The 24511-nt window shown below is 49.8% G+C and overlaps 1 protein-coding gene across 1 annotated transcript in view; it reads right to left on the bottom strand.

Moving 5' to 3' along the window:
• Positions 1–624: 624 nt before the first annotated feature.
• Positions 625–24511, bottom strand: part of TBX15 (T-box transcription factor 15) — a 128459-nt gene continuing 104572 nt past the window's right edge. The window contains exons 5-8 of the mRNA XM_068270986.1: positions 23724–23891; positions 22746–22810; positions 7133–7230; positions 625–2707 (exon numbers count right to left, since the gene is read on the bottom strand). Of these exons, the coding sequence (XP_068127087.1) occupies positions 1926–2707; positions 7133–7230; positions 22746–22810; positions 23724–23891 (1113 nt within the window). The 3' untranslated portion in view covers positions 625–1925. The remainder of the gene's footprint in view (positions 2708–7132; positions 7231–22745; positions 22811–23723; positions 23892–24511) is intronic.

The raw sequence follows: 24511 nt of genomic DNA, 5'->3' as shown, positions 1-24511 counted from the left end.
CAGAGAAGGGTTAAGGTGCAGTGCAGGTGAGGGACATGTGGTGTTTTTCCTCCATAACATGAAGACTATTGTATGGACCTGGCAGGTAGGTTGAGGAGGGTGTCGTAAGCGCAGGCCGGTTGGTTGCGCAGGGCAGGCAAATAAACATTTAATTTCAGGCTTGGCACACAGGCAGAGGGAGGGGATGTATGTGCAAAAGATTTGCAAAAAAGAGGGCAGTCAATGCCAGAAAGGCAAGGGGTTAACAGCAAGGCGAGTGGCTGAGGTATGAGGGATTAAGTCAAAGGAGGTAGAGTAAAAATGATGGGTTAGAGAAGGGTTGGCAGCAGAGTAGGGTGGATGGCTTGTAGCTGAGGGGTAAGAAAGGGGTGGGTGGCTGTTAGGTAAGAGTAGGGTGGGGTGCTCATAGGTGAGGGGTAAAAGAGGGGTGGGTGTGCAGTAAAGGAAAGGTGGGTGGCAGGAAGGTGATGGGGTAAGAGTAGGTTGAGTGGCTGGCAGGTGAGGGGTAAGAAAGGAGCGGGTGGCTGTTCGGTGAAAGGTAAGAGTAGGGTGGGTGGCTGGGAGGTGAGGGATAACAGAGGGGTGGGTGTGCGGTAAGAGAAAGGTGGGTGGCAGGAAGGTGAGGGGTAAGGGAAAGGTGGGTGGTAGGAAGGTGAGGGGTAAGGGAAAGGTGGGTGGCAGGAAGGTGATGGGGTAAGAGTATGGTGGGTGACAGGAAGGTGAGGGGTAAGGGAAAAGTGGGTGACAGGCATGTGAGGAGTAAGTGTATGGTGGTGGGTGGCAGGAATGTGAGGGGTAAGTGTATGGTGGGTGGCAAGAAGGTGAGGGGTAAGTGTATGGTGGGTGGCAGGAATGTGAGGGGTAAGTGTATGGTGGGTGGCAAGAAGGTGAGGGGTAAGTGTATGGTGGGTGGCAGGAATGTGAGGGGTAAGTGTATGGTGGGTGGCAGGAAGGTGAGGGGTAAGGGAAAGGTGGGTGGCAGGAAGGTGAGGGGTAAGGGAAAGGTGGGTGGTAGGAAGGTGAGGGGTAAGGGAAAGGTGGGTGGCAGGAAGGTGATGGGGTAAGAGTATGGTGGGTGGCAGGAAGGTGAGGGGTAAGGGAAAAGTGGGTGACAGGCATGTGAGGGGTAAGTGTATGGTGGGTGGCAGGAATGTGAGGGGTAAGTGTATGGTGGGTGGCAAGAAGGTGAGGGTTAAGAGTAGAGTGGGTATGGCAGGCAGTTGAGGGGTAAGAGACAGAGTAGGGTGGGTGGCTTGTAGGCGAGGGGTAAGAAAGGGGTGGGTGGCTGGCAGGTAATGGGTAAGAGTAAAGTGGGTGGTAGGGAGGGTCATCGTGAGCTTTTAGAGGGGGAGGGGTAAGTGGCTGGTATATGAAAGACAAAGTCATATGTGGTAAGTAAGAAATGGAAGGTAAGAGGGTAGATGGGTGGATGGTGGGAAATTGTGGTATAACAATTCCTTTTATATTAGTTGAAGTTTTGTCCATGTAACCTGAACCCTGGAGATGATGCCAATGTCACACCCATCACTCCACTGTCCTTGTCCTATTTCCTATTATAGTACTTTTTTTAAATACTCCAGACAAAACTTTGACTTGGCGTCTTCTTCCACTCTGTCTCTGTTTACTGTATTATTATTACTATTTTGTCATTTATGCAGCCTGGTATTTGAAAGCTTTATCACAAACACTAATAAAACTTTAAAAGAGAAAAAAAAACAAGTCCAGTTTCTTTGAGGAGTCCTCAAGGAGGAAACCCCGAGAGATGTGAGAAGTGGCGAGTTATCATGGCGGGAAGCTACATCTGGTATAATTGCATTGTATATCCACGTAGGGCGTCGGTGGCCAGAGTCAGGGCTCCATGCCAGCGGCGGTCCTTCCAAAGGCACTGCGGTTCTCACAGTCCACCCATGAAGCTCCAGATGTCCTTAAACCATGTGCACGGACATTTGTGAAGAAGAACCAGGTACACCTCCATATTGTCTGCTGTCACAGGCGTTTGCAGCCTGCTGATTGGCTGAAGGGCTACCAATCATGTGCATGGCATCCATACCGGAGGACAGGTACTGCCGCTCTCCAAAGGCCACATTGGAGGGAGATGAGCAGAGCAAAGTGCCTTGGGGGGCAGTTAGTTTTTCGGGACTTGCGGCCAGCCGGGGCGAGGCTGGAAAGTTGTATCCATAGAGGTTGTAGGGGTTATGGATGGAGAAGGCATTGTAGGAGCTTTGCTGCATGTGACCACTGCCAAACATGTGCGAGGAGGAGGAGCCAGAGGAGGGGTTTCCGGTCTGCATCATGTACTGGAACTGGGAGGTGGGGTAAGAGCCCAGCTGCCCACTGTACGCATCCATCTTGCCGTTGCTTGGCAGAGACGATGGAGTGGCCATTCCAGAGATTAAGGAGGAAGTCCGCTGGGGCATAAAGCTCTCTGATGATTGGCTGCCGGCGGAGTTGCCACCTTGCAGCCGGTTGTATCCACTGTCACCCAGGCCCGGGTAGCTCTGGAGGGCGGCCATGTTACTCCTGGCGCAAGCTGGGTACTCGGACAGGTTGAGGTTGCAGAGTTGGTTTTCCCGGCAGCCAACGTTGAAAGAGTTGGGCGTCAGATGGAAAGTGGGCGGAGAGCACGATGGAGAGAGCAGGTGGGAGGATGCAGATGGTGATGGCGTTCCAGTACTGGATGTCGTCGGAGATGTCCCAGTGCTGCCCCCTAGAGACACAACACAGAGAAGAATATTAGGAAGATTGTGAATGTGCAATTAGACTTTGAATCGATTTCCTCGTGAAAATCTATGTGCAGTGTGTGGGCGGCCGACAGATCCCTCTCTGATCAGATTTGATCATAGTGGGATCTCTCTGATGGTCGATCTGGTGGCCATCTATAGGTGTATGGCCACCTGTAATCTGGCCATTTGTGCATTCAATTGTTGGATTTTAAGTAGGGATGGTCGGAAAGTTAGATTTCCAGGGAATGTGGGGTTCTTTTTGCTATTTTTGTCAATAAAGTTTTTTTTTGGGGGGGGGGGGGCAGAATCTGCTATTTTTGGTGCATGTACACCATTATGCATAATCCGCATTTCCTATTGGCAACCACAGTACTTTTCCAAATTCTCTGATTGGCTTAAAGGACAACTATCAAAGTGAACTAAAATTCAAAATGCCACATATATTTCCAGTAATTAGTAGAAAATAGCAATACAAAGGCTTTTTTTGTCATCTTTTTATGTTTTATATGAGGAAAATATGACATTTACAGAGAACAGTGCTCACTGTGGGCATTACTATGGAGGACTGTTCCCAGCACATCCAGCATACAGAAACAATCCTCACTGGCTCTAATACTGTGACTGGAATCTGTGCAGAATGATAGAAAGCAGAAATATAGCTTCAGATGTGTGTAAATAATCATCAACTGAAGCTCTGTGTTCCTGTCTGTGTGTCTCTCTCTGCCACACAGTGTAAAGTAAACAGTTTACAGCCAGGTCACAGTGCAGCTCTGCTTCCCCCTCCCACTGATGCCAACATTAAATTGTTACAAAACAGCTGGTAAACAAAGCTATTTTTTTTCACACAGGCTGTGATGAGAGACCTCTGAAAAGCTTTCTAGTGTTGCTGGCTAAAAGCTCTGTAGGTACGTCGGATTTACAGAAAAACTGTTTCTTTGATAGTTGTTCTTAATATTCCCAAGTCTTGTGATTGGCCTAAAAATTTAGAGGGTTGGTACAGGTACTCGGTATCCCACGTAATTCCGATTTCCCTGGTACAATACTGATTCTCTGATTGATCCAATACTTCCCAGTCTTGTGTTTGGTCTCGCTAATGTGGTATTCCCTGGAACTTAATGGAATTTAAATGCCTTAATTTTAAGCTACACACACACACCACGTCTGCCATCTCTGTCGCTGCTGGAGACATTTAATCACTTCCTGTTGAGGCAGGACATAAGGTATATTTCTCACATGAGGAGGACACAGATATACGGTAAGTAAAACACCCAGCGGATGTGATTTCTCTGGAGCTGTGAGTGATCGGAGCACGTTACAGCTGCTTAGTAGTTTGATGAGGACCCTCATATGCTGAGTTATAGCAGAACGGCCACCAGCTGTGCCCGGCATCATGTGTGCCCAACCGCCAACAAGGAGGTCAGGCAGCACTGTATGCCAGCCTGGCAGCTGCGGGCACATGTGATGTTTATTAAACCTCTTCTGAACATTGAATTAATGACTTTCAGCCAACCGCCCAACTGACCAGAAAGTTCACTGGCTACTTTGTTCCGCAAGACGAGGATGTTCAAATGAACAGCTGCTTAACTTAAAGTGTCCAGGACTAACATCATACAGCAGCCGGGAGGAGATGTCCTCCAACCACAGACATCTTATCAGGAGAGGACGACAGAAGACCTCAGATGAACAGCTGCTTAACTCAAAAACTACAAAGTGTCCTGGCCTAGCATTGTACAGCAGCCGGGAGGAGACGTCCTCCACATCCAACCACAGACTTCTCAGGTCACCAGGAGAGGCAGAGGGCACCTCTTCATACACTTTGTAGCCCCGATGGCACATTGAAGAGCTCTATGCTGTCTGTATTAAAGTGTAGCAGAGCTGAGATAAATTAAGTTTTATACATACCTCCCACGCTGCCGTTCTCAGTGTTCTCCCTCTTCGGTTCCGTGTACCGTAACTTCAGCCAGTCACGGCCAGTCTGCACAAAATAAGTGCACCCTCTACGTATCTCTCCAGCAGCCGCCGGAGAAATACGTAGAGGGTGCACTTCTTCATAGCTCCCAACTGTCCCTCTTTTGGAGGGACTGTCCCTCTTTGGGAGCTCTGTCCCTCTTTCCTCCCCATTTGTTTCTCTTTCAGGACGTTGTCCCTCTTTCTATGTAAATATATGTATTTCTCTACTAAAAAATGTGTTTGACTCTAAACTTTATTCCTATCCTTTAAATTGATATATTACCAATTTTAAAATGTTAATATGAAGGAAAATGAACCAGGATAGAAAGGACCAGTGTGGTTTATATTATAAAACAACATATTTTTCTTATGAAATCTTTATGGTATGTGTGACTAGGGGTGCGATGGAGGCGTGATCAGGGGCGTGGCTTAAGTGTCCCTTTTTCTCATCTCAAAAAGTTGGGAGGTGTGATTCTTTTGCGCAGACTGGCCATGGCTGGCTGAAGTTACGGTACCCGGTACCAAAGATGGAGAAGACTGAGGACGGCGGCGTGGGAGTGATCCGTGCACTTGGGGCTGGAGGAAGCCCCAGGTATGTATAAAACTTTTAATTTATCTCAGCTCTGGTTTTCTTTAAGAGCCAATAATGACCAGGGCAGTCTGCGACTGTATTAAGCTGTAATGCTGGTGCTCCAATGAAATAGCCTACATCGTCTAACTCTAACTAACCTGCATTCCTATGATTTAACAGTTCCCCTCCTTAACCCTTAAACTTGCCTGTGCATGTAGGCTGAATTGACGCACAGGCAGAAATCATGGCACACCGGCCAAGATGTATCTCATACTGTTGGATGGGGGGTAACCAGTTAAAGAGAGTCTGAAGCGAGAAAAGATCTCGCTTCAGACCTCATAGCTAGCAGGGGCACGTGTGCCCCTGCTAAAACGCCGCTATCCCGCGGCTTAACGGGGGTCCCTGTCCCCCCAAATCCCCTCCGTAATGCGGGGGAGCGCTTCCTGGTTGGGGCAGGGCTAACCGCCGCAGCCCTGCCCCACGCGCGTCTGTCAGATGCGTATCTCCGCCTCTCCCCCGCCCCTCTCAGTCTTCCTTCACTGAGAGGGGCGGGGGAGAGGCAGCGATGCGCGTCTGATAGGCGCGCTGTGAGGCAGGGCTGCAGCCGTTAGCCCTGCCTCTAGGAAGGGCTAATCTACGACCAACTTGCGACCAAGATTTGCGGGGGGTGGGTTGGGGGGTCAGGGACCCTCGTACAGCCGCGGGATAGCGGCGTTTTAGCAGGGGCACACATGCCCCTGCTATGTATGAGAGCTGAAGCGAGATTTAGTCTCACTTCAGTGTCTCTTTAAAGTATGAAGACCAAAATGGACTTACTTCGGTTGTGAAAACTGGAAGCATTAAAATGTTTTATAGTGAACTTAGACCTAAAAGTTCTCTACAAACACTGGCAAGTAATGTTTCCTTCTGAAGACTTAATGACTTGAAGTGATGCGCTACGGATGTTCCATTTCTCATGGGGGGGGGGGGTCAAATGCAAAAAGGGAGTAAAGAGTGACATACGTTATAAGTGAGGAGAGTTATGTTGGTCACACTTATTGTTGTTGGAGGGCGCTCATGGTGCCCACACTTGTTATAAGTGAGGAGAGTCATGGTGGTCTCTAACCTCTGACAAAATGCCCTCTGGCCATGGAGGCCGTCATAGGGAAGGGGAAAGTGAACATGGGGGGAGGGGTCAACAAAGTCATGCTGGAGGGCCCCTTATTTGTAGTTACACACATGCCTAAGTAGTTCCCAAGGACAGGGTGCATTGATAAAGACAAATACTTCTTAATAAAGGCTTCATGAAAATATTGTAGTTTCCATGGCCTCTGACAACGTTGAAGAGATTTACTCACTTCCTGTTTGGACAGGAAGTAAGGTAAATTCTCCCAGGGACAAAGAAGATAATAAAGCTTAGGAGATATTTTAACCACACTATGCAAAACTAAAATTCCTTTCCCGTCTGAAGGGTTTAAGGGAATCCTTGTGTCCCACATTATCCGGTGAAGCTGATAATCGCGAGATGAAATGTAATTCTTATCGTGAAACCCGCCACAGCTTCCACCTTCTGATTCTGCTTTTAGCGTTGTCATCGAGAGCAAACAGGAACAAACAAGGTGAATTATAACAAGCCGATCCCTGGGGGAGTCCAGGCCGCTGTTTTTGATGTGATTAATCTGATGCATTCTGTAGCTGATCTGCAGCCTGGAATTATGGTGAAGGGTCTGTACAGGGGGAAGACATGTCATTCTCACCACCTCTCTGGCTTATTTCCCTGGGCTTTTTTTTTTCATCTTTAACTGAAACCACCAGTTGGGAAGAGACTCAGCTGGTGACCAGATGATGAGGAGGGGAAAGGAGTCCTCACCAAACAAGTGTAATGTGTCTGTATGAGGCCTGGGCCCACCTTGCTGCTTCTGCATGCTTGTAAAATCTTCAAAGGTGAGCGTGCGGACGGGTGGCCTCCAGAAGGCGTACGTCTCCATTATGGCCTCCAGACCCGTGCTGCAAACAAGAGGAAGATTAGGTGAATTGGAGGCTCAACTCATCCAAACAACAGTCAATAAAATGCAGAGCACATGATCTACTACTGACAGAACAAGACCCCTGGAAGGTACCCGGGCACTGGCATGACTGCCCAATCCCTAAGCCTAACTACTGATGGAGCAGCCCAGGGCAATGGAAACCCCCAACTTCTCAAGCCTCGTACACATGTAGGAGGCTCGTCGCCTGGCATTGGCACTAATCCCTTGGGTGTCACTACATGGGTCAAAGTTGTACAGACCCATCACTAGCCTGCAGGCTTACAATGTGTCCATGTGGCGTCACCTATTTGCCAGGTAAGTGGGGAGAACACAGCTCTTGGCTGTTGCTCGGTTGCAGCGATCCACCAGGTGGATCACTGGGCAAGCGGTCGAGGTCAAGGACACATGCTGGATTCTCAGGTGGTCATTGGTTGCCTTGTTGCCAAGTTTTATCTATCATGTGTACAGGCCTTACTCTCCCTCTGATACGAGCCTTCCCCCTACAGATCACGTATGGTTGTAGCATTACTTGTTTTAGGTGGGGGAGAAATGATGGCCAGACTGCTGTGGAGGGTCATGGTGGCCACACTCTTGTCATGTGGCAAATCACAGATTATATTATACTAGCCAACCCGCGTCGTAGCATACGCCGCATCTATCTATCTAATAGAGTACGTGCCTCAACCTTGAAGCAAGAAGAAGTAGGCTTTCCATGAGAAAATGTATGCGTGCTCAAACACCAAGTTTAACCCTAGCAAGTCTGGCTTTGCAAATCCGGCCTAATTGGCTATTCATGAGGCAATGCTCATGCAAATATGCATTTGCTTTCGCATGCCAAACTATGCAGGGTCCAAAAACCAATACCGCAAAGCGATCGCCCTGCGGGTATTAGTTCATGCTACATTAGCACTATCCAGGAGCGCCACGGGGAGGATTCCGAATGCCCCCATACAACCGGGGGACTGCGGGGTCCCAGGCTCTCTTACTGCCTGGGAACCACAGCGGCACCCCGGAGGGGGAGGCTGGGTGGCGCAGCTGCACCTCCCCCCCCCCAAGTGTGGTCAGCGCCGGGGAGAGCCATCCGCACCCACCTCCCAATATTAAAAACAGGCACTTACCTTAACGTCCATTGCGTTCTGCAACATGCACATTAACTTGGGGGCACCACATGAGAAAGGAGTGAAGCATGGGTCACCCCGAGCTTTAGAGCTCAGGGCTGGCTCACATACAACACTCCGGGGTGGGGGGAGGACAGGCGCAGACAACTCACTCCAGGGCTCACACCACCAGAGCAAGCCATCCACCACCTGCCTCCAAAGGATACAACTGCAAAAAATGCTTTCCATGAGAAAAATTTTGCGTGCTCAAACACCAAGTTTAACCCTAGCAAGTCTGGCTTTCCAAATCTGGCCTAATTGGCTATTCATGAGGCAATGCTCATGCAAATATGCATTTGCTTCCGCATGCCAAACTATGCAGGGTCAAAAAACCAATACTGCAAAGTGCTCTCTCGCTGCCTGGGAACCACAGCGGCACCCGGAGTGGGAGGCTGGGTGGCGCAGCCGCCCCCCCCCCCCCCCCCCAAGCGTGGCCAGCGCTGGGGAGAGCCATCCGCACCCACCTCCTAATATTAAAAACAGCCACTTACCTTAACGTCCATTGGGTTCTGCTACATGCGCATTAATTTTCTCATGGAAAGCATTTTGTGCGGTTTGTATCCTTTGGAGGCAGGTGGTGGATGGCTTGCTCCGGCGGTGTGAACCCTGGAGTGAGTGCGCCTGTCCTCCCCCCCCCCCCCCTCTGGAGTGCTGCATGTGAGCCAGCCCTGAGCTCTAAAGCTCGGGGTGACCCATGCTTCTCTCCTTTCTCATGTGGTGCCCCCAAATTAATGCGCATGTAGCAGAACGCAATGGACGTTAAGGTAAGTGCCTGTTTTTAATATTGGGAGGTGGGTGCAGACGGCTCTCCCCGGCGCTGGCCACACTTGGGGGGGGGGGGGTAGTCCACGCCACCCAGCCTCCCCCTCAGTTGTGCCGCTGTGGTTTCCAGGCAGTGAGAGAGCCTGGGACCCTGCGGTCCCCCCAGTTGTATAAAAATGGGGCATTGGGAATCCTCCCCGTGGCGCTCCTGGAGGCCTGGAGCACACCAAAAACAGCTAGCAGATCCGCAAAATGCTAGCAGATTTTGAAACGCTTTTTCTTATTTTTCTGTAGCATTTCACCTAGCATTTTGCGGTTTTGTAAAGCGTTTTTGGTGTAGTAGATTACATATATTGTTACAGTAAAGCTGTTACTGAACAGCTTCTGTAACAAAAACGCCTGCAAAACCGCTCTGAACTGCCGTTTTTCAGAGCGGTTTGCGTTTTTTCTATACTTTACATTGGAGGCAGAAACGCCTCCGCAATCCAAAAAATGCCTCACCTCGGGAGTATGCGTTTCAGCAAAACGCCTCCCGCTCTGGTGTGCACCAGCCCATTGAAATACATTACCCAAGCGTATCCGCAGCCGCAAGTGGATCGCAAAACGCTGCCGAACCGCTCTTGTGTGCACTAAGCCGGATAGTGCTAATGTAGCATGTAGCAGGGTGACTGCTTTGTGGTATTGGTTTGTGCATGCATTTGCATGAGCATTGCCTCATGAATAGCCAATTAGGCCAGATTTGCAATGTCAGACTTGCTAGGGTAAGGCCTCTTGTCCATGGACTGTGAATAGGCAGTGAAATGGCTCTCAAACTCTCACAACTGCTCACTGCTGCCTGGTAACTGCTCACTGCTGCCTGGTAACTGCTTGCTGCTGCCTGGTAACTGCTTGCTGCTGCCTGGTAACTGCTTGCTGCTGCCTGGTAACTGCTTTCTGCTGCCTGGTAACTGCTTGCTGCTGCCTGGTATCTGCTCACTGCTGCCTGGTAACTGCTTGTAGCTGCCTGGTAACTGCTTGTTGCTGCCTGGTAACTGTTCACTGCTGCCTGGTAACTGCTTGTTGCTGCCTGGTATCTGCTCACTGCTGCCTGGTATCTGCTCACTGCTGCCTGGTAACTGCTCGCTGCTGCCTGGTAACTGCTTGTTGCTGCCTGGTATCTGCTCACTGCTGCCTGGTAACTGCTTGTTGCTGCCTGGTAACTGCTTGTTGCTGCCTGGTATCTGCTCACTGCTGCCTGGTAACTGCTTGCTGCTGCCTGGTAACTACTTGCTGCTGCCTGGTAACTGCTTGTTGCTGCCTGCTAACTGCTCACTGCTGCCTGGTAACTGCTTACTGCTGCCTGGTAACTGCTTGCTGCTGCCTGGTAACTGCTTGCTGAGCACACAGCTCAACAGTCCGTGGAAAAGAGGCCTTAAACGTGGTGTTTGAGCACGCATACATTTTCTCATGCAAAGTACTTCTTCTTCTTGCTCGAAGGTTGAGGCACTTAGTCTATTATATATATATAGATTGTAACTGCTTGCTGCTGCCTGGTAACTGCTTGCTGAGCACACAGCTCAACAGTCCGTGGAAAAGAGGCCTTAAACTTGGTGTTTGAGCACGCATACATTTTCTCATGCAAAGTACTTCTTCTTCTTGCTCGAAGGTTGAGGCACTTAGTCTATTATATATATATAGATTGCTGTACGTATACTGGTATTCCTGTATAGCGTTATGTATACAGGAAGTACTTAGTTATTTCCCGTATATGCACCTTTACTAGGGGAACCGTTCTCTTGTCTATTCACTGCCTGCGGCTGGGCACAGCTGATATGAGGTCTAGCGAGGGGGGCTGGGACTGTGCTGGAGGAAAGGGTAGCCGACTCAAGAAGGTAATCGAGCGGCAGCCAGGGAGGGAGAGGGGACAGGCTGGCTACCTTTACTGGGGGCGCCTATACCTGATTACCTATACTGGGGGGCAACTATAACTGGCTAACTATACTGGGGACACCTTTTCCTGGCTACCTATACTGGGGGGCAACTATACCTGGCTACCTTTACGGGGGTGCACCTATTCCTGGCTACCTATACTGGGGGAACCTACCTGGCTAACCTATACTGGGGAAAACTATACCTGGCTAGCTATACTGGGGGCACCTATACCTGGCTACCTATACTGGGGAAAACTATACCTGGTTACCTATACTGGGGCACCTATACCTGGCTACCTATACTGAGGGCACCTATACCTGGCTAACTATACTGGGGGAACCTGTACCTGGCTAACCTATACTGAGGGCACCTATACCTGGCTAACTATACTGGGGGTACCTACACCTGGCTACCTATAATGGGGGCACCTATTCCTGGCTACCTATACTGGGGAAAACTATACCTGGCTACCTATACTGGGGGCACCTACATCTGGCTACCTATACTGGGGACACCTATTCCTGGCTACCTAAACTGGGGGCAACTATACCTGGCTAACCTATGCTGGGGCGACTATACCTGGCTTACCTATACTGAGGCGACTATATGTGGCTAACCTATACTGAGGCGACTATACCTGGCTAACCTATACTGGAGGCAACTATACCTTGCTAACCTATACTGGGGTGACTATACCTGGTTAACCTACACTGGGGGCAACTATACCTGACTAACCTATACTGGGGCAACTATACCTGGTTAACCTTTACTGGGGGAACCTATACCTGGCTAACCTATACTGGGGGCAACTATACCTGGCTAACTTATACTGGGGCAACTATACCTGGCTAACCTATACTGGGGGCACCTATACCTGGCTAACCTATACTGGGGCAACTATACCTGACTACCTATACTGGGGCACCTATACCTGGCTAACCTATACTGGGGAACCTATACCTGGCTAACCTATACTGGGGAACCTATACCTGGCTAACCTATACTGGGGCAACTATACCTGACTTCCTATACTGGGTAAAACTATACCTGGCTTCCTATACAGGGGGCACAAATATCCCCTCTGGTGCACAGACTGATGGGAATGGATCAGAGATATTTTTGCAGCTCACTGGAATATGGCAGAGCTATATAAATGTATAATAATAATAGTGTGTGACTGTGGTGAGGACATTAGAGTGTAAGCTCCTCTGGTGCAGAGACTGATGGGGATGGATCGGTGATCTCTGTACAGCGCTGTGGTATATGTCAGAGCTATATAAATGTATAATAATAATAATAATAATAATAATAACAGTGTGCAACTGTGGTGAGGACATTAGAGTGTAAGCTCCTCTGGTGCAGAGACTGATGGGAATGGATCGGTGATCTCTGTACAGCGCTGTGGTATATGTCAGAGCTATATAAATGTATAGTAATAATAGTGTGTGACTGTGGTGAGGACATTAGAGTGTAAGCTCCTCTGGTGCAGAGACTGATGGGAATGGATCAGTGATCTCTGTACAGCACTGTGGTATATGTCAGAGCTATATAAATGTATAATAATAATAGTGTGTGACTGTGGTGAGGACATTAGAGTGTAAGCTCCTCTGGTGCAGAGACTGATGGGGATGGATCAGTGATCTCTGTACAGCGCTGTGGAATATATCAGAGCTATATAAATGTATAATAATAATAGTGTGTGACTGTGGTGAGGACATTAGAGTGTAAGCTCCTCTGGTGCAGAGACTGATGGGAATGGATCAGTGATCTCTGTACAGCGCTGTGGAATATATCAGAGCTATATAAATGTATAATAATAATAGTGTGTGACTGTGGTGAGGACATTAGAGTGTAAGCTCCTCTGGTGCAGAGACACATAGGAATGGATCAGTGATCTCTGTACAGCACTTTGGAATATGTCAGAGCTACATAAATGTATAGTAATAATCGTGTGTGACTGTGGTGATGACATTGGAGTGTAAGCTTCTGGATTCCTAGATTTCATAGTTAATTGGCTGTGATGCCACGTGACATGTAAGGGCCGCTGTCAGACCAGCAGGCCTCCTCCAGCCGCCATGGGTCTTCAGAAGAGGTAATTCTATGTGACGTTTGCGTTTCTCCTCGCCGTAAGACGCTGTGCGCAGAGCGACCTCACATACTTGGGCTGGTACCGAGAAGGAATGGCGGCGATGTGAGGATGGGGCTCGCCAATCGCGCTGTACATTTGGATCTGCTTATCCGGCGTTTGGTACGTTTAATAGGTATGAAAAATGTGATGTATCTTTTCATCTTTCCTTCCCTTGTCTTTGGGCTCCACATTTTTAATATCGGACCATAAATCAAACTGCGGCGGTGGATGGAAAATGGAACAGCATGTCTGGCATATCTGCATAATGGGATCCACATGGCTGCCGGCCGCCATGTCACCACCGCGGAGAAAGACGATGTGCCGAGGAACGGCGCTGAGGAGGGATGTCAAGGTGCCTCCGGGCGTGGCCAGGAGCTTTCCTCCCAAGTGGCAAATCGCTAATCGATCTCATGCGTTATCTGTCTGTTATTGGACCAGTCTGCCCGAAAGTGAATGTGATGGTCTGAAACCTAAGCTGGCTCCATTTATCTACTCGATTTTCTAGCTCAGCGATGATATCTTTGTTGGAAGTTTAACAAGTTGCCTTAAACTGCAGTGTAGTACAACAACCACAAGATGTCACTGTGTGTAAAATGCAATGGTGATCTTTATGAGATTGTTATTTCCTGTATTCTCTCTGTTCTATGTAAGCTGCATTTCCTGATGGTGGTGTATGATATCTCTGCATGTTTTTCTTCAGTAAAGCGTTCCAGATTGTTATACTGGGTGCCTATCTGCATGTACAGAACACTCTGCTCCAGCAGTCTTCCCACACAGCACCTGGCTGCTCTCTTCCATCTAGGGGGTCACATAGCTCCATTTTGATCGTTTATAGTATAAAATATAAAATTCTCTGAAGTATGGGAAGACCCTGGTCATGGGTGTGGCAGGTGTGCAGAGCTGGGAACTGCACAGAGATCTCACCACCAGAGCCCCTCAGAGATATAAGAATCCAGCAGGGGGATGAGCCTCTGGTAATGGGTGCGGCAGGGGTGCAGAGCTGGGAACTCAGGTGCACAGAGATCTCACCACCAGAGCCCCTCAGAGATATAAGAATCCAGCAGGGGGAGGAGCCTCTGGTAATGGGTGCAGCAGGTGAGCAGAGCTGGGAACTCAGGTGCACAGAGATCTCACCACCAGAGCCCCTCAGAGATATAAGAATCCAGCAGGGGGAGGAGCCTCTGGTAATGGATGCAGCAGGCGTGCAGAACTGGGAACTCAGGTGCACAGAGATCTCACCACCAGATCCCTGAGAGATAGAAGAATCCAGCAGGGGGAGGAGCCTCTGGTAATGGGTGCAGCAGGTGTGCAGAGCTGGGAAGTCAGGTGCACAGAGATCTCACCACCAGATCCCTGAGAGATAGAAGAATCCAGCAGGGGGAGGAGCCTCTGGTAATGGGTGCAGCAGGTGTGCAGAGCTGGGAACTCAGGAGCACAGAGATCTCACCACCAGATCCCCTGAGAGATAGTAGAGTCCAGCAGGGGGAGGAGCCTCTGGTAATGGCTGCAGCAGGTGTGCAGAGCTGGGAACTCAGGTGCACAGAGATCTCACCACCAGAGCCCTGAGAGATAGGAGAATCCAGCAGGGGGAGGAGCCCCTGGTAATGGGTGCAGCAGGGGTGCAGAGCTGGGAACTCAGGTGCACAGACATCTCACTACCAGAGGCCCTGAGAGATCGAAGAATCCAGCAGGGGGAGGAGCCTCTGGTAATGGGTGCAGCAGGTGTGCAGAGCTGGGAACTCAGGTGCACAGAGATCTCACCACCAGAGCCCCTGAGAGATAGAAGAATCCAGTAGGGGGAGGAGCCTCTGGTAATGGGTGCAACATTTGTGCAGAGCTGGGAACTCAGGTGCACAGAGATCTCACCACCAGAGCCCCTGAGAGATAGAAGAATCCAGCAGGGGGAGGGGCCTCTGGTAATGGGTGCAGCAGGTGCGCAGAGCTGGGAACTCAGGTGCACAGAGATCTCACCACCAGAGCCCCTGAGAGATAGAAGAATCCAGCAGGGGGAGGAGCCTCTGGTAATGGGTGCAGCAGGTGTGCAGAGCTGGGAACTCAGGTGCACAGAGATCTCACCACCAGATCCCCTGAGAGATAGAAGAATCCAGCAGGGGGAGGAGCCTCTGGTAATGGGTGCGGCAGGGGGAGGAGCCTCTGGTAATGGGTGCAGCAGGTGTGCAGAGCTGGGAACTCAGGAGCAGAGAGATCTCACCACTAGATGCCCTGAGAGATAGGAGAATCCAGCAGGGGGAGGAGCCTCTGGTAATGGGTGCAGCAGGTGGGCAGAGCTGGGAACTCAGGTGCACAGAGATCTCACCACCAGAGCCCCTGAGAGATAGTAGAATGCATCAGGGGGAGGAGCCTCTGGTAATGGGTGCAGCAGGTGTGCAGAGCTGGGAACTCAGGTGCACAGAGATCTCACCACCAGATACCCTGAGAGATAGAAGAATACAGCAGGGGGAGGAGCCTCTGGTAATGGGTGCAGCAGGGGGAGGAGCCTCTGGTAATGGGTGCAGCAGGTATGCAGAGCTGGGAACTCAGGTGCACAGAGATCTCACCACCAGAGCCCCTGAGAGATAGGAGAATCCAGCAGGGGGAGGAGCCTCTGGTAATGGGTGCAGCAGGTGGGCAGAGCTGGGAACTCAGGTGCACAGAGATCTCACCACCAGAGCCCTGAGAGATAGGAGAATCCAGCAGGGGGAGGAGCCCCTGGTATTGGGTGCAGCAGGTGTGCAGAGCTGGGAACTCAGGTGCACAGAGATCTCACCACCAGATCCCCTGAGAGATAGAAGAATCCAGCAGGGGGAGGAGCCTCTGGTAATGGGAGCAGCAGGGGAAGGAGCCTATGGTAATGGGTGCAGCAGGGGGAGGAGCCTCTGGTAGTGGGTGCAGCAGGTGGGCAGAGCTGGGAACTCAGGAGCAGAGAGATCTCACCACTAGATGCCCTGAGAGATAGGAGAATCCAGCAGGGGGAGGAGCCTCTGGTAATGGGTGCAGCAGGTGGGCAGAGCTGGGAACTCAGGTGCACAGAGATCTCACCACCAGAGCCCCTGAGAGATAGTAGAATGCATCAGGGGGAGGAGCCTCTGGTAATGGGTGCAGCAGGTGTGCAGAGCTGGGAACTCAGGTGCACAGAGATCTCACCACCAGATCCCCTGAGAGATCGGAGAATCTAGCAGGGGAGGAGCCTCTGGTAGTGGGTGCAGCAGGTGTGCAGAGCTGGGAACTCAAGTGCACAGAGATCTCACCACCAGATACCCTGAGAGATAGAAGAATACAGCAGGGGGAGGAGCCTCTGGTAATGGGTGCAGCAGGGGGAGGAGCCTCTGGTAATGGGTGCAGCAGGTATGCAGAGCTGGGAACTCAGGTGCACAGAGATCTCACCACCAGAGCCCCTGAGAGATAGGAGAATCCAGCAGGGGGAGGAGCCTCTGGTAATGGGTGCAGCAGGTGGGCAGAGCTGGGAACTCAGGTGCACAGAGATCTCACCACCAGAGCCCTGAGAGATAGGAGAATCCAGCAGGGGGAGGAGCCCCTGGTATTGGGTGCAGCAGGTGTGCAGAGCTGGGAACTCAGGTGCACAGAGATCTCACCACCAGAGCCCTGAGAGATAGGAGAATCCAGCAGGGGGAGGAGCCTCTGGTAATGGGAGCAGCAGGGGGAGGGGCCTCTGGTAATGGGTGCAGCAGGGGGAGGAGCCTCTGGTAGTGGGTGCAGCAGGTGGGCAGAGCTGGGAACTCAGGAGAAGAGAGATCTGTTTCAATAAACTACCTATTCTGTAACCTCATCTCTAGAGTTCCTCTTAACTTGTAAAGTGTTTTTAAATATTTTATATTTTTTGGGAAGCCTCCTTCCCTCCCAACACTTTTCTTTCACTTTCATTTTACCAGCCAGTGTTTAGACCTGCAGTTTTCACAGAAGATCCCCTCAGCCTGCGCATTTCATCTGACGCAATCACTTTCTATTGCTTTAAAATGTAAATTTAGGTCAAACCTTTTTGTTTAGGTGTAGTTAGTGCTAGAGAAGGTTTGATGGTTTTATTGCTGTCTGTGTCCTACAAGCAGGGGCCTAACAAGCAATACCTGTGCTGGGGGCACCTGTAGCTGGCTACCTATACTAGGGGCACCTATACCTGGCTACCTATACTGGGGGCACTTATACCTGGCTACCTATACTGGGAGCATCTATACCTGGCTCCCTATACTGGGGACACCTATAGCTGGCTACCTATACTGGTACACCTATAGCTGGCTCCCTATACTGGGGACACCTATAGCTGGCTACCTATACTGGGAGCACCTATACCTGGCTACCTATACTGGGTGCACCTATACCTGGCTCCCTATACTGGGTGCACCTATAGCTGGCTACCTATACTGGTACACCTATAGCTGGCTCCCTATACTGGGGACACCTATAGCTGGCTACCTATACTGAGGGCACCTATAGCTGGCTACCTATACTGAGGGCACCTATAGCTGGCTACCTATACTGGGGACACCTATAGCTGGCTACCTATACTGGGGGACACCTATAGCTGGCTCCCTATACTGGGGGGCACCTATAGCTGGCTACCTATACTGGGGACACCTATAGCTGGCTCCCTATACTGGGGGGCACCTATAGCTGGCTACCTATACTGGGGGGCACCTATAGCTGGCTACCTATACTGAGGACACTTATAGCTGGCTCCCTTTACTGGGGACACCTATAGTTGGCTGCCTATACTGGGGACACCGATACCTGGTGAGCTATACTGGAGGCACTCATACCTGGCTACCTATACTGAGGGCACCTATAGCTGGTTCCCTATACTGGGGACACCTATAGTTGGCTACCTATACTGGGGACACCTATAGTTGGCTGCCTATACTGGGGACACCGATACCTGGCGAGCTATACTGGAGGCACTCATACCTGGCTACCTATACTGAGGGCACCTATAGCTGGCTACCTATACTGGAGACACCTATAGCTGGTTACCTATACTGGGGGTACATATAGCTGGCTACCTATACTGGGAGCACCTATAGCTGGCTACCTATACTGGGGACACCTATAGCTGGCTCCCTATACTGGGGGGCACCTATAGCTGGCCACCTATACTGGGAGCACCTAAAGCTGGCTAGCTATACTGGGAGCACCTATACCTGGCTACCTATACTGGGGCCACCTATACCTGGCTACCGATACTGGGGACACCTATAGCTGGTTACCTATACTGGGGGTACATATAGCTGGCTACCTATACTGGAGACACCTATAGCTGGTTACCTATACTGGGGGTACATATAGCTGGCTACCTATACTGGGAGCACCTATAGCTGGCTACCTATACTGGGGACACCTATAGCTGGCTCCCTATACTGGGGGGCACCTATAGCTGGCTACCTATACTGGGGGGCACCTATAGCTGGCTACCTATACTGAGGACACTTATAGCTGGCTCCCTTTACTGGGGACACCTATAGTTGGCTGCCTATACTGGGGACACCGATACCTGGCGAGCTATACTGGAGGCACTCATACCTGGCTACCTATACTGAGGGCACCTATAGCTGGTTCCCTATACTGGGGACACCTATAGTTGGCTACCTATACTGGGGACACCTATAGTTGGCTGCCTATACTGGGGACACCGATACCTGGCGAGCTATACTGGAGGCACTCATACCTGGCTACCTATACTGAGGGCACCTATAGCTGGCTACCTATACTGGAGACACCTATAGCTGGTTACCTATACTGGGGGTACATATAGCTGGCTACCTATACTGGGAGCACCTATAGCTGGCTACCTATACTGGGGACACCTATAGCTGGCTCCCTATACTGGGGGGCACCTATAGCTGGCCACCTATACTGGGAGCACCTAAAGCTGGCTAGCTATACTGGGAGCACCTATACCTGGCTACCTATACTGGGGCCACCTATACCTGGCTACCGATACTGGGGACACCTATAGCTGGTTACCTATACTGGGGGTACATATAGCTGGCTACCTATACTGGGAGCACCTATAGCTGGCTACTTATACTGGGGACACCTATAGCTGGCTCCCTATACTGGGGGGCACCTATAGCTGGCCACCTATACGGGGAGCAACTATAGCTGGCTACCGATACTGGGGACACCTATAGCTGGTTACCTATACTGGGGGTACATATAGCTGGCTACCTATACTGGGAGCACCTATAGCTGGCTACCTATACTGGGGACACCTATAGCTGGCTACCTATACTGGGAGCACCTATAGCTGGCTACCTATACTGTGGGCACCTATAGCTAGCTACCTATACTGTGGGCACCTATATCTGGCTACCTATACGGGGGGCACCTATAGCTGGCTACCTATACTGGGAGCACCTATAGATGGCTACCTAAAGTGGGGCACCTATAGCTGGCTACCTATACTCCTATACTGTGGGCACCTATAGCTGGCTACCTATACTGTGGGCACCTATAGCTGGCTACCTATACTGTGGGCACCTATAGCTGGCTACCTAAAGTGGGGCACCTATAGCTGGTTACCTATACTGTGTGGGCACCTATATCTGGTTACCTATACTGTGAGTTTTTTGTTTTTTTAATATCCAGCCTGGCCTGCCTTTCCAATTTCTGTTTTTTTGGAGGGGAGGGGCCATCCAAAGTTTTGCAGGGGGGACCAGCGATTTTTAGTTTTGCCACTGCCTACAAGAGAGACTTCCTGTCCTTGGTGACATCACAGGAATTAGAATCTTTATACTGAGGACACAGAAAGCAGCAACATTGCCACATTGCCAGGTGTGGGTGACACCACAAGAAGAAATGGGAAATAACCCAAAATTTGACAAATTAATAATTTTGCTACAAACAATTGAAGCCTTCCTCACTCTATAACACATGTTTGTCTGGATTCCCTCTCAAGTCTCGTTAGGAAGATCCCTTTCTGATCGCAGGAGAAAAAAGTCCCAGCAAATTGCATAAATTCAATGCAGACTTTTTGCTGATACTTTTCTGGGCTCCCCCTGCAGCAGTTATTGGCGTGGCCCACCCGGCCGGTGCGTGCCTTTCTTCCTCTTATGAAATGAAGACATGCATTATTGAGCACACCAAAGCCCATCGACTTCCCCCCAACGCTTCAGATTTATCGAGAGCTGTAGGGCAGGGCAATCTCGTTTATTGTTCCCAGTATTTATAGGCCCAGACGGCTCTCCTCCAGCCGATAGCTTGAGAAGTTATTTTTGGAGCCCCTGCAGCCAATTAAAGGGGATTTTTATAGCCTGGCCGTCCTGCGCCCTGGACTCTGGCTTCCATCTCAAGGAAGAAGGAGAAATGAAAGCTGACAGGTACTCTTTAACCTTTTCTTGTCTTTCTGTGTTTGTAACAGCTGATCCTGGTGGGAGGTTCTCTAGAAACTGGAAATCACACAAAAATGTATTATCAGTTACAAAGGGGAAGATTTACCACGTTTGGACAATGAAAGTGATCTGGCCAACAGGACCTAGTTTTTCTATTTTTTTAACCGTTTATCAAACCTATAATGCAGGGAGGTAAGGGGGCCCTAGCTACTACTTTACTCCTTCTAATAAAGGGTCCCATCCTTCCGATCAGGTGTGTTTCTGGCTACACTTGTTATAAGTGTGAAGGTCCCGATGTCCACACTTGTGTCATGATCCTTGCCAAATGGGCCCTCAGGCTGTGAGGGTCACCAGTGGTTGGCAAGGGAAAGGGTGTGAACAATGTTGACCCCATCAACGCTTTGCTGGGGGGGGGGGGGGGGCATAATTTCTAGTTATGCCTCTGCTACGATGATATGGTGAAAGTTTTCAGCACTCTTTGCCCTCTTCAGTTAATGTAAAGATGCCCCACCCTTTTACTCCCAGGAACCCCAAAATCCCCTATCTCTTTTCCCTGCCACACCTGACCCCCATTTCTCCAGCAGTGACATAGGTTGTCCTCATCTGTCCCTATCTGTCCAGGAATGACACATATGGTCCCCCATCCCCCCAGTAGTGACACATATAGCACCCAACTCCCAAATGGGGACACAGATGGCCCTGTCTCCCCAGAAGTGACACATGTACCCCCATCTGCCCAGGAATAACAGATGAGGCCCCCATCTCCTAACTGGTGATACAGATGGCCCTTATTTCTCCAACAGTGACACACATGGTCCCCAACTCCCTGGAGGTGACACAAGTGGCCACTATCTCTCTGCCAGTGGTACAGATGCCTCACCCCCTCCTTTTGGCAGTGATACGTGTGGCCCCAATGTTGTAACCAGTGACACGGCCACTATTTCCCTGACAGTGACACACGTGGTCCCCATCTCCCTGGTAGTCACACAAGTGGCTACCATCTCTCTGGCAGAGGTACAGGTGCACCCCCCATCTCTCTGGCAGTGAATGATACGTGTGTCTCCATCTCTCCACCAGTAATAGAGGAGGTTCCCATCTACCTGGCAGTGCTAGGCAGCTCCACTCTCCCCAACAGTCTTGGCATAAGGCTTTGCAGTGTTGCATCTAACCTGGGAGTGATTGGTGGTCATGTGACCAGTCTGTGATCAGTGTGTACATCACAACTCATGGCCTGCAAGACCCCGTTCTAAAATATGAAGGACATCTCAGGCGAGCAATCATGTGCCACGCTTCAGAAATCACCACCGAGCCACCATCGGAGAACCTTGCAGCAAAAATACAACCAATCAGTGGCCAACTCTGCAGGCTGATCCAGTAGCTTCTTCAGACGGATTTCAGGTCGATGAAGAAAGCCTAAAGGTGGCCACACATCTAGCGATTTGACTGTACGATCGACCCTTTCGATTCAACCATTTTATAGAATGGAGAAAGAATCGAGTGTGTTCTAGTATGCCCAATGGATGAAAAGTGGCTGATTTCATGTCAAATCGACTAGTTTAGTCTATGGAGCAGGATGCGAGATATCGGTTGATCACACAGGAATCGGCTACTGTTCACAAGTCATTTGATCGACTCTGAATCGATTTTTGCATTCAGAGTGTGGAGACGCAACATCGGTCAGATTGATATTGCTTATAGGGGGTGGGCCACTAGTCCATCGACTTACGATCAACCATAGTGAAGTCGATTCCTTAATAAAGTTGATCGCTTTGTCGATTGAATCAGAATCACTAGAATGTATGGCTACCTTAAAAGGTTTGGAAAGCTGCTTTTCAGTCCATTGAGTTGACCAACAAATGGTTTTGTTCTTGCCTTTTTTGCAAGACTTTCCTCTGGGGATTTGATAACACCCCCTGGTACCTTCTCTGCTTCTTTCTACAAAGTGAAGGTTTTCTCGCCTCCGGAAACACTCGGAATTTGGCACCTGTTGTGTCGATGCTCAGCTATAATGAACAACGGGTTTTCTTGGCGCTCTGACATGTGGACAATACTTTGATTTGTGGCCAGATTATCTGCCAGCATCCCACCCCAGAGATCTCAGTTTGCTTCAGTTTGTCAGCCAAAACCAGAAACACGGAGAACGTGCATCTTTTATCTCTGAGAAATACATATATATCATTTTTGTTTGTTGGCATACCGGTTTCGTCCTGAATCCCGAAATCCTTTGGCGAACGGGTTTCTGTCAATCTTCAGCCTTGTGATCTGGAAGGAAATATTTGTAGTGAGTTATCTGTGCAGACATATGATATCCCCTCTCCTGTGATAAGTGGTACAGCCCTCTGGACTCAAACAGGTGTGTTCCCACTAGACTCCTCCCCCAAACATACAAGTGGGCACAAAACTGCTACACAAAAAAATCCTATAATTTGTGTAGAGTAGATTCCAGGCCAATGTATGTGAGTTGGCTTTTGACATCCTACAAATCCCTAAGCATGCTCATTTTTCTCTTGGATATATCACAATGGTACATGCTAGGCTGGCTTCAGCATGTAGCATTGTAGTGTGTTGTGTTGGTGGTATAAGGTTAGGATAGCAGCCTACAAAGTGGTAGGCCTGGGTTCGACTCCTGGCCAATGTGAGTTGGCTTTTGACATCCTACAAATCCCTAAGCAAGCTCATTTTTCTCTTGGATATATCATAATGGTACATGCTAGGCTGACTTCAGCATGTAGTGTTGGTGGTGGTATAGTGGTGAGGAGAGCTGCCTACCAAGCACTAGACCTGGGTTCAATTCCCGGCCAATGTATGTAAGCTGGCTTTTGAAATCCTACTATTCCCTGGAAGACGAGGAAGGGAGGAAGGAGTCAATAAAGAAGTCTGTTGACCAGAAAGTCTTCTTAATAGGCAGAAATCAGTTCTGTGGGGGAAAAAAATTGCATTCCGCGGAATATCATATTTTTCTGTGGAAATTTCGCCATAGTGATATAACAATTCCGTTCCGTCATAACGGAACGGAATCACCAAATTCCGGCCGGAATCACAGAATTTTTAACTCCGCGGAATCCAGCGACCATCCCTAGCCACATCTGGGACCACCTCCTGCCCCACTGACCACCGGAAGTCACACCCACTCCCCTTCCCACACACTAGGACAGAGTGATCCGAAGGTCCTCACCTGCTGGTTCTGATAGGCCGTCACCGTGGTGAACACAGTTTCCGGGAAGCTGAAGGTCTTGACTCCTTCTCCGGTGGGGACCGGCTTGGTGGGCGACAGCTCGCTGCTGAAGTCCTTGCGGATGACGTGGACACGGGGTTGGTACTTGTGCATGGAGTGCAGGATTATCTGTAACCATAGACGAAGTCATGGAATTACTCCCTGTATCCAAACACAGACCGGGGGAGGATTAAGAGGCATGCAGTGTCGCAAGGAAAACGCTCATAAGTCATGTCACACCAAGGAGGCACTCTGAAGGGAATGCAGGCATTGTAGCACACATGGTTATGTGATCTGTGCATTGTGAATCATCTCAGCAATGTACGTTCATGCCAATCTGTAACAACTTTATACCGAATACTCCATGTGAAACTAATAGAGGATCCTTATAACAGCTTGCATGGATAATTCATAAACATTCTCCCTGAGAAACACAAGGGCTGTTAGCTGGTGATCATCACTGCAGCCATCACTGGAGGATAGAGGTAGGAGAACAGTGATAGGAGAATAGCGATAGGAGGATAGTGATAGGAGAATAGCGATAGGAGAATAGTGATAGGAGAATAGCGATAGGAGAATAGTGATAGGAGAATAGCGATAGGAGAATAGCGATAGGAGGATAGTGATAGGAGGATAGCGATAGGAGAATAGCGATAGGAGAATAGTGATAGGAGAATAGTGATAGGAGAATAGCGATAGGAGAATAGCGATAGGAGAATAGCGATAGGAGAATAGTGATAGGAGAATAG

This window comes from Hyperolius riggenbachi, chromosome 2, assembly GCF_040937935.1.
Source record: "Hyperolius riggenbachi isolate aHypRig1 chromosome 2, aHypRig1.pri, whole genome shotgun sequence".
Lineage (NCBI taxonomy): Eukaryota > Metazoa > Chordata > Amphibia > Anura > Hyperoliidae > Hyperolius > Hyperolius riggenbachi.
Note: the sequence above shows the minus strand (reverse complement) of the source record. Positions and strands in the feature narration are given on the sequence as shown.